General features: G+C 44.3%; 1 protein-coding gene across 1 annotated transcript; it reads right to left on the bottom strand.

Annotated features, from left to right (window-relative positions):
* Positions 1-618: 618 nt before the first annotated feature.
* Positions 619-10,805, bottom strand: PCDH18 (protocadherin 18). The gene is made up of 4 exons (XM_042470015.1): positions 7,830-10,805; positions 6,736-6,821; positions 6,456-6,619; positions 619-1,534 (listed from the first exon to the last, which is right to left on the bottom strand). Exons 1-4 carry the CDS (start codon positions 10,323-10,325, stop codon positions 867-869), a joined length of 3,414 nt encoding a protein of 1,137 aa, XP_042325949.1. The 5' UTR covers positions 10,326-10,805; the 3' UTR covers positions 619-866.
* Positions 10,806-10,811: the final 6 nt, after the last annotated feature.

Raw genomic sequence — 10,811 nt, 5'->3', positions numbered from 1 at the left:
ATTAATAATAATATTGCCATACAGTGGTGCCTCGGGTTACGAAATTAATTCGTAACGCGGCCGCTTTCGTAACCCGAAAAGCCTTCGTAAGCCGAATTGCCATAGGCGCTAATGGGGAAAAGCCGCGATTCCGTGCGAAAAAGCCGAAAAAAGCACCAAAAGTTTTTTCGTAACCCGAAAAAACATTCGTAACCCGAAACAATAATTCCCTATGGGATTTTTTCGTATCCCGAAAATTTCGTAACCTGGGTATTTCGTATCCCGAGGTACCACTGTATTTGTTCTCTTTACTTCTATGGCAGAATGTGTTTGTCCCAGCCTGCAAACAAAAAGAACTTCTAGGCTTTAAGGGAGTTGACAATTCTTTATTATAAGAATGAGACAATATAATAAGATGTTAGATCAGTTATTGAAACTAACATTTGGAGAAAGTTTTCATTTCCTCTGATTTTGAATAATAACATTTATTGCTGGGGTAGGATTTGGGAAAGCCCATGGAAAGTGGCCTCCCTTAGGTTTCTGTTTTAAGTTTTTATACACATTGTGATACGAATACTGAAAGTCAGACACAAATGGTGCCAGGTGCTCACATGTAGGAAAACATGCTTGCCATGGGAGTACAAAAATAAAATTTATTTGTTAAATTACACATAAATATAAGATACAAATGTATTTTTAAAATACAGTTAAAGATAATCACACTTGCATTGTGTACATATGAAAATACAGTATTTTAATATTCAACATACACAGACACATTTATGATAAATGTAACTAATTGGCAATGCCAGTTCTTTTTCATTTTGGGTTCCCATCCTCAGTTTTCCATAAATATGGAAAATTAACACACTATGAAACAAAACTCTTTAGTTCTGTCGGACATCTTGTAGCAGCTTGTTAATTTCTGCCACCAGCTCACTAGCATCCATTAGTTCATGTTTACCATCACTGAGGTGGTTAAGGACATTGTCAAAGTCATCTTCTTCATAATTCTCTGGGATTTCCTCCATGGCAGGCAGCCATTTTGAAGTTGGTTGAGCACCTGAATGAGTACCCAAAGGAAGCCCAGTGCTGTTCACAGGGTTTTGGAAGTGTGTACTGGCTGCCCATGCTGCCACCCCTTGTGGATAGCTTACAGTCTTGGCAGGCAAGTGTCCTTTCCTACGCTCTAGTGAGCTGGAGGGATCCATTTCATTGCATTCTGTGTAGGCATCTAATGAAGGAGGCAACAGACGTTGGAAAACACTGTTCATTTCAGACAATAGAGATGAGGTACACATGTCACCAGCTTCTTCCTCATTCTGATTATCTTTGCCAAAAGTTGAAAAACTCTTTTTCTTTTCAGATGATTCAACAGCTTGAGACTCCTCTTCCAACACCTGCTGCTGTTGTGGCTGGCTTTGCTGTGGCTGAAATTCTTCTCCAGGAATAAACATATTACTTCTATAATCAGAAGATGGGGAAGGTAGAGGAGGCATCCAGCACTGGTCAGAATGCCCCAGGACTCTGCATTCCTCTGTACATAACCTCATTGCTGTAAGCAAAATAAATGCAATAAGTTAATGCAGTTTCTGGACACAATTCAATGTGCTATTATCAGGCTGCAAACTTATAAATTAGAAGGGAGCAACTTCCCATATTTGACCCTTTGGAGTCCATCAGAGTCTGTGCCACCAAGCTTTCTGCTGCAGATACCACCAAAATGCTGTGGCAACTGTGGCATCACTCAAAGCACCCTCCCACTTATTGTCTACTCTAGAAAAATCTCTGTGGTGCAGGGAATTACTCAATTGTCACAGCATTTTAGTGGCAATTACAGCAGCAGAAACCTTTTTAGTGATGTAATCTCTGATGGGTTCCAAGGGGATTGGTGTATTCACAATGCAGAGAGTAAGCATTTTTCCACTCAGTAGGGCATACATCTGAGTGGACATGCATTGGACTGTGCAGCTGGCATTTAGCAACTTAAACTGGGTATAGGCATAGTGTGGCTCATTACACATTGTTGGACTATAATCCTCAGCATTTTTCAACATCAGCTATGCTGATTAGGGCTGATGGGGATTGCAGTCCAACAATATCTGAGAGACAGCACTTTGCCCACCCTTGCTCTACACAGTCTGGTCAATACCCATTTGCAAGTGTGCTGGAAATGGTTGGAAGATCGCATTACCTGCCCAAGAAATAAAGGCCTGTTACAGACTGCCAAAATAAAGCTGCTTCAGGTCTCTTTGGAGGTATGCTGTTTAAATGATGCATGGGTCCTAAGAATCCGGAAGCTGCACCAAAGCTGCACTCCAGTGCTTAGGAATGGAGTGTGGCTTTGGCGCAAACTCTTAGGACCCATGCATCATTTAAAAAGCATACCTCCAAAGAGACCCGAAGCAGCTTTATTTTGGCAGTCTGTGAAAGTTAGCAAGTGCAGGTTCAGACCTCTCCCATCATTCTTTAGATCTGCAGCCTTTTCATCCTGAAGAAATGAATCCACTCATTTATATATTGTGTTGACATCTTCTGAAGAAATATTTGATGAGTGACCCTGCCTGTCTGTGATACAAGGAATAAATATAATATCTGGGACTTTTTCTGTGAGTGCAATTCAGCCTTGGGAATCGCTGACCAGTTGACTTTCTGAACTTTCCTCACTTCTTTAAGATAAACAGAGTTCTTTTTCTGAGTGCATTTATTTGTCTTACTGGCAACTGAGCTTTTAACTAGGGGTTTGCTGTCTTAAATTTTTGCTTTGTTTTGACACTGTAACTTGTGTAATATAGCTTTAATCTGTTTTAAAGGTATGTTATCTGAAGGTATTTTATCTATCCCAATACTAATACTTGTAAACAATTTTGTAAGATACACTAGGAAGCAGGATGTGACTTTACAAAGGAAACAAGTATTTCATTATAAATATCTGTAAAAGGTTGAAGTTTGATATCTTCAAAACCAATTTTTATACCAGCTTAATAAATTTCATAGGCAGGAGGATTAGGAAATGTAGCCAAATGATTCATTTTGGAGAAAAGGCATATGCCATCACCAATATGTCTGTGTTTCACATTTATTCAGTTTTATAAAGATGGCTAACTAGGTATGACCTTCAGGCCAATTCAGATCTCCCTGTGGTAAAAAAAATTACACACCCAATTTCATCCTTTTTGAATATGAAGATACTTGTAATAGTCCTGGTTGGTACTTTCTTACATTGTGTCTTGGAAAAAACTGAGACAGTTAAGATCAAATTACTAATGGCTTATTGGTAACCTTAAAAAAGCCTTTGTGAACGCTATTCATTTTTTGAAAATGGTTTCTTTCCTGCATCAATTTGATCAATCTATACAGTATTTCTGTGATCAAAAGATAAAAAAGGAGGATTTTGGCATCCTTCCTATCATTATTCTTGCTTTTATTTGCACAGATGAATGGAGTATGGCTCAAACATCTGTTTGGGGAAATTCCAACATAGTTTTAAAATATGGAGAGAATCACATCAATAGCTATTTTGGCTGGATAAAAATTTGCAAAATCAAAGAGAAATGAGTAGGCAGAGATATATGCCTTGTTTGGGGTACCTTATTTTCATAGTACAGTATCATTAAAAAATAGTATAACCTGGCCACCTTGTCTGGAACAGTATTTAATGTTTTTATAGTGGATTGACATCACACCTCTCCCCTGCAAAATTATATCTAACAGTGGGGGACTGGGATATACGTCAGAGCCCTTAATGTTGATATTGCTGTTTTAGAGTACTCTAATGATAAATCTTTTAGAAAAAAATACTCTTTCATAATTTATTATTTTGAAACCATAGTATGAAAAATGGACTTACTTACCACTACAGAATTAAACACACCAATAAAAATTCTTGAAAGTTGCACAACTATCACCATCAAGCGTGCATGTACACCACTTTAACTCCTGGAATTTGTAGTTTTACAAGGTCTTTAGCCTTCTCTGCAAAGAATGCTGGTGCCTCACAAAACTACAAATCCCAGGATACTGAAGGATGGAGTCATGGCAGCTAAAGTGGTGTCAAACTGCATTATTTCTTTTTATTATTATTTTTATTTAGATTTTATTCTTACATATATCTTAACCAAAAGGACAATAGATGCACTCTGAGATAATACATAAGAAGTTATCTCATACCAGATCAATCTCCCTATCCATCTAACCCAGTGACATTTGTTTCTGTTGGAAATAATTGCCTACAATATCAGACAGAAGTACTGCATATAATTACTACTACAGGGGCCCCCCCCCCCCTTTTTTTAAAACTGGGGATGAGCAGTATGTGTGCTACTGTTTGGTCTACTGGCTGTAATTGGCCTACCACTGAATTATAGCTCTTCCCCATAGTAATGCAGCTCAAGGATACCTAAATAGTATCAGTAGATACCAATCACATACATACTTATTTATTTCTCTAAGTTATGAAGCTTATTCCTAAGTGAGCATGGGGCAAAACACACCAGCTAGAAATGCTGGCATCAGGGTGGAGTGGGGGGGGGGTGTCAACTGCACGCTTCACACCCTAACTCTGCCCCGATGCTGGCATCATGCCATGCACCCAACTGCATGGCGGAGGACATCACGGTGCTTTTTTGGCACAGCGTTTATACACACTGCACCAAAGAAATGCCAAAAAACTGCTGCTGCCATAGCAAGGGTAGCTTTTTGCCAGCTCTAAAAAGAGTGGCATTTTGCTGTTCTTTTAGTGTTGGATCAGGGCACGGCATGCAGTTGCCATGGCTCTGATCCAGCACTGAAAGGGGAGGGAGGAAGCTGCTCCTTTGGGGACATCTGTCAAGCTCCCATTAATAAGTGAAGTAGTGCAAGACAACTTGTGTTAGAGTGCAACACAGCAAAAAGTTTGAATGTGTAAGTACAACTGGACCAGAAGGATAGAAGATTCATCACACTAAGGTTTGGGAGTTTGGATTTGAAAATGCAACAATTCAAATGTAGTAATAAATAACCAAGGCTAATGTAAAAATAGCTATCTGTATTTCAACAAGTATAATAACTAAATACATACTTGGCTTAAGTATAAATTTGTCTCTTTAAAATGCTGGCTTTCCTTTTGAACAGGGATGAGCAATTTGTGGCCCTCTAGTGATTAGGGATGATGAGAGTTGAAGTCCAACAGCTGTTGGAGTGCCACAAGTTGGCTCTCCTCCCAGCTTTTGAAAATATACCATATTCCTGGAGTGGGCAACTCAGATCCCACAGCCCAAATGCAGGCCACAACAGTTATTTATGCCCTCCTTACATTATAATGTAACCTCCTTACATTAGTGGCTTTATGTACATCCAAAAATGTGCCACTAACATTTCACAGGAAATTGGGAAAAGTGCATTAAATGTCTTCTTTTAATAGCACTTTCTGCTTTGCCATGTAGTCAACAGTGTGATTTGTTGCCAAATTTGAAAACTGCATTTGTTGAGGGAGGGGAAGGTATAACCCCCATGCTGAGAGAAATGTATGATATAAATTAAATAAATAAAAACTCATAACAGCTCACAACTAAAGTTGCCCACCACTACCATCCCTCAGTACTAGGCATCAGTATGTGTGAAGTTCATTACACACAATGCAGTGTGTGTAATGTGCAGATGTCAACTTGCCATTCACTCTGTCTTAAGGCAGCACACACGATTTGCTCCCAGTTGTTTCAAAGCAACACCAACTGTAGAGACTGCAAGTGATACTAGGACCTTGTCTTCATGGGCCAAAAGGCCTTTTCTGGCAATGTCCTGTTTGGACAACACACAGCCCAAACCCTGATTCTGGTGTGAACAGTCCAAATGAGAGATCTGTCACATTCAGAATCAGAACCAGAATATAACAGCCTTAACATGAATTTTAAAAAATTACCTCTTACTCCAAATCTTTTGGAGAGAAAGAGAGTCCTTTGTTCCCACTCCAGGGCTGATGTCTGCAAGTACTTCCCTCTGGGCCACCCGGTGTTTCCTCTGCTGTTGCCAGTTGCTTGCTCTGAGGTCAGAACAAGGCACCTAGCCATGTGATAGTCATGGGCACCTTGTTCTGACCTCAGAAGTTATCGACTCACAGTGGTGGCAGATGAACTAGGTGGCTCAGAGGGATGCATGTACAGACAGCCACCCTGGAGTAAGAATGGAAGGCCAGATAATGGGAAGATTGGGGAAGCTCTGGGATGCCCCCAGAGTATTCTGGCCAGTGTAGACAAGACTAGGAATGACATATTTGACATTCAAACTTTGGGCAAATTTGCAGCATTTGGAACAAGTTTGCAGCTGTGTATTGCTATGGAGAGGTGGAGGAATGGGGGGGGGGGGCATAGATGCTGTTTAACAGAAATGAGGAGGAGGAGGAGGAGGAGGAAAGTTTATTTTTTCCAACATGAACTTGTCCCACTGTGACTGTCAGAAAGCACTGTAAATAAACTATTCAACTTTCATTGCATTCTTACCTGCAGGAATTCTCCCATCTGTAAGGAAAAGGTCACTGAATCCTTCTCCAAGAAGTCTGTCAATTGGAGAATCTCTCCCCAAATCATAATCACTGTCTCCTGCTTCACTGTCACCACGGCCACTGTCTTTCAAGCTGAATTTATCCATATCTTGAAGGGCATACCTGTGATAAAACAGAAGTGACATGTTGATTGGATTATGCTTTATTGTCTCATGTGCAGGGCAGGCGCTTTCCTTAGGTAAAACTATTTTCAACACTGATCTGTCTAAAATCCTCACCTGTAACTTCTAGAATATTTGTTTCCTCGGAAACTTGGCCTTGGCTGATACTGGCCCTGATGAAGCATTGAGAGAAGCTGAGAAACCTGTAAAGTAACAGAACAAATAGGTAAGATTCTTGAAAAAAAATCTTTATAAATCCATCTTTTTAAAAACTATAGCTGCTCTTGCATACACTCTTTTTCTTTCATTCACTCTCTCCCTCTCTGCGTATTGTAAAGAAATAGCACAGTGAAAATATAAGATGAAAGGAAACACCTACTGGCATATCATCAATACAATTCAGTCCTCTTAGTATCATAATCCAAAATAATTAAAGGCCTTTAGTCTGAGCCTCAGAGAAGCTAAAGTATTTGGATAGGCATTAGAACCAGTAAAGTCTGTGGGACTAGAGAATCAGCGTTCACGCAAGTGTTCTGAGCTATGGCTCAGGGCACTAAAACACATTCATTAAAAAATTTGCATGCACAGTTGTTACAAGCTGTTAGAGCAGCTGTAGTTAAAATTGCCCCACTGTCGATAATACACTCCCTCTCATTGTTTTGTGCCGTTTGTGTATGTAAGTACATTATGAAATGTGTCAAAATACAGAGGCAGAAAAAATATCTCACTCTTACATGCTGGAAGCATTTGTGGGAAACATTTTAAGTATGACACAATGATATTTTATTAGCAACAACAATATTTTTGCAATACTGCCAACCAATTTTAGTGTTTAATGGACACTGAAGAATATCAGTAATGGCAATGTGTGTGGCTTTCATGATTCATTAACAGAATGTGTGTGAGAGAGATGGACACATATGGGCCCTTTCACTTATTTCACATTTAACTTCCATGTAATTAAGATTACACTGCATCTTCTGCATACCTTATTTCACACTCTGTACAAGATATGTATAGGTACAGGTAACCATAGCTTCTAAGTGCAAATGTACTTATACACATACAGAGAGACACAGATAATACAATGTGTAATTATAATTTGTAACAGATGACAGCACATTCCAAATTAATTAGTGTGTGAAATGGCCATAGAAGTTCATGCATGTGCAAATGAGTTCTGGCCCATGCAGTACTGTATGTGATCTTACCTCAACAGCAGGAGTGGCATGAGTGAGCTCAAGAGAGAAATTCTCTGGCATGTGATTTGATGAAATGGTCACCAAGCTATTGAGAGACTGGTGGCTGTGATGGCTTTGGCGGCTGCTCATTTGCCCTCTTTCTAGGGTTGGAGAGGATGAAGGTGAAGCTTTGTGGTGGGACCTGATTGGCAAAGTACCATTTACAGTAGGCACTAGGGTAATGTCCCCCTTATGAATCTGTCTTGATGGCCTTTTGGGATGATGCTGATATGTGGACTCTGCAACACGACAATTATAGGACCTGGTATCCTTTTTCTCACGATTGCACCTTGTAGCAAAAACAACCATGATAACTAGCAAAACTGCACATATTGCTCCTAAGGATATGATTGTAATCATAGAAACGTCTAGAGAAGGTTGGTTATTGTAGGTGGCTTCTGTAGCTGAAGGCAGATAAACATATTTAACAACACTACATTTCAGGAGTGCTTTGGTACTGAGCTGAGGACTTCCTTTGTCCTGAACCACCACTGAAAGTTCCCATTCCGTTGACTTGGCAGATTCAATGCTACCATTGAGATAAATGTCACATGTCTGTGGGTCCATTATGAAGAGGTTGGCTTCACTACTGCTTGCTAGTGAACAGCTCAGCTCTGAGTTCATACCTGAGTCTCTATCTATGGCTCTGATCCTAGTGATGCGGTAGTTATTTTCAGGTTCTTTGGGGATTGAGATTTCTGCAGTGTTGTTGTGCAGTACTGGACCCACAATCACAGGGGCATTGTCATTTTCATCAATGATAGTCAACACAACCGTCGTATTGCTGGCAAGCTGTGGATTCCCTCCATCTCTAGCTTGGACCACAAAGGCAATCTGGTTTACTTCTTCATGGTCAAAGGTTCTCAAGGCATAGATGGCTCCATTGGAAGGGTCAATTGTCACATAGGTAGTGATGGAGCTACCCAAAATAAAACTCTCCAGGATAGTGTAGGTCACTTGCCCATTATCCCCTAGATCTGGGTCTGTCGCAGTGACGGAGGTGATGTATGCACCCGGGGAGTTGTTTTCCAAGATCACAATTTCGTACCGGCTGGTCTGGAACTGGGGTGGGTTGTCGTTTTCATCCACAATCTGCACCGTGAAGTGCTTCACCGTGGAGAGGCTCGGCGTCCCCTTGTCTTCAGCGACGACGGTCAGGCTGTACTCGGATCTCTTCTCCCGGTCCAAGGTGGTGTTGGTGAGGACGAAGTAGTTGTTCTCGTAGGTCTTTTGGAGCTTGAAGTGGCCATGGCCGTGAAGCTTGCAGGCCACCTCGCCGTTGGGTCCTGAGTCTTTGTCCTGCACCCGGACCAGGGCCACGAAGGTCTCTGTGGAGGCCTTCTCAGAGATGTAGGCCACCTCTTCCTTCCCGGGCGACATCAGGTTGAGGTTGATCTCGGGCTTGTTGTCATTGACGTCCACCACCTTGACGACGATCTTGCAGTGGGCTGGGATGGAGTTGGGCCCCAGGTCCTGGGCCTGAGCATCGATCTCATAGGACTTGACGGCCTCATAGTCGACGGGTTTGGAGAGGCTGAGGCGCCCCCGCTCGGGGTCCATCCGGAAGGTCTCCAGGATCTTGGCCGAGACGTGGCTGCTGAAGGAGTAGACCACCTTCCCGTTGTCACCTTCGTCCGGGTCGGTGGCGTTGAGGTCCAGGAGCACGGTCCCCACGCGGGAGTTTTCTGGGAGCTGGATGAGATAGGTCTGTTGCTCGAAGGCGGGGCTGTTGTCGTTGGAGTCGGAGATGCGGATCTGGAGCAGGGAGGAGCCGCTTTTGGGCGGGAGGCCGTTGTCCGAGGCGGTGAGCCGGAGCTCGTAGCTGGCCTTCCGCTCCCGGTCGAGCTCCTGGGCCACGATCAGCTCGGCGTACTTGGCGCCGTCGGTGCGGGTGCGGACCTCGAGGGCGAAAGCGTCATTGTCAGAGAGCGCGTAGGAGTGCAGGGCGTTGTCGCCCACGTCTGGGTCGGAGGCAGCGTCGAGGGGGATGCGTGTGCCCACGGCGGCGCTCTCTGAGATCTCCAGCGGGATGAGGGCGCGGGCGAAGTGGGGCGCGTGGTCGTTGATGTCCAGCACCTCCACCTGGACGTGGAAGAGCTGCAGGTGCTCGGTGGGCAGCGTGATCACGTCGAACTCCAGCGAGCAGTTGGCGTTGTTGCGCGGGCAGAGCTGCTCCCGGTCGATGGGGGCCCCGACGCTGATCTCGCCGTTGTCCTCGCGCACCAGCAGCAGCGGAGGCTGGCTCCCGCGGGGCATGGCGCGGAAGCGGACCGAGGAGGCGGGCGAGGAGGAGGGCTGGGGCAGGCGGGAGAGCAGCTCGGCCACGTCCTCCGAGAGCCGGGCGATGACCGAGCCCACCCGCTGCTCCTCGTAGATGCGGTACTTGAGCGTCAGCCCCGAGGCCCCCGGGCGGGAGAGAGCCAGGCAGAGCGCCGGCAGCAGCACCAGCCACCGAGGAGGAGGCATCTCGCCTGCCCAGAGCCCGGCTCTTCCAGCCCTTGATTAGTCCAAAGGCAGCGAGGGTCGCGATCCCTTCAACTTCTGGCCGGGGACATTGGGGGGATTGGGAGGGGGAGCAAATAAAAAGGATGGGAATTGTCTCCTGGAGAGAGAGGCGGAGTAAAAAATAAAACTATATTATCATTTAAGAAGAAGAAGAAGCGTCCTCCTGCGAAAGTTCCAAAATCGGCGCCTCTTTAGCAAAGGGGAAAACTTGCTCCCAGGCAACAGAAGAGAGGGCCGGCGGCTGCGGCTGCTGCTGCTGCTGCTCTCCTCCTCCTCCTCCGGCCCCGCCGCCTTTCCTGGGATGCTCCCCTTCCTGCCGCCGATCCTCTTCCCACTCCGCTCCCCAAGGCTCCCGACATCTGCCTCTCCTCCTCCTCCTCCTCCTCCTAGTAGCCTCCTTGTATCCACCAAGCGGAGGGAGTCCCCCTCTTCCCTGCCATCGGACGG

Source organism: Sceloporus undulatus, chromosome 5, assembly GCF_019175285.1.
Source record: "Sceloporus undulatus isolate JIND9_A2432 ecotype Alabama chromosome 5, SceUnd_v1.1, whole genome shotgun sequence".
NCBI classification, from domain to species: domain Eukaryota; kingdom Metazoa; phylum Chordata; class Lepidosauria; order Squamata; family Phrynosomatidae; genus Sceloporus; species Sceloporus undulatus.
The sequence above is the reverse complement of the archived record's forward strand: the minus strand, read 5'-3'. Positions and strand labels throughout refer to the sequence as shown.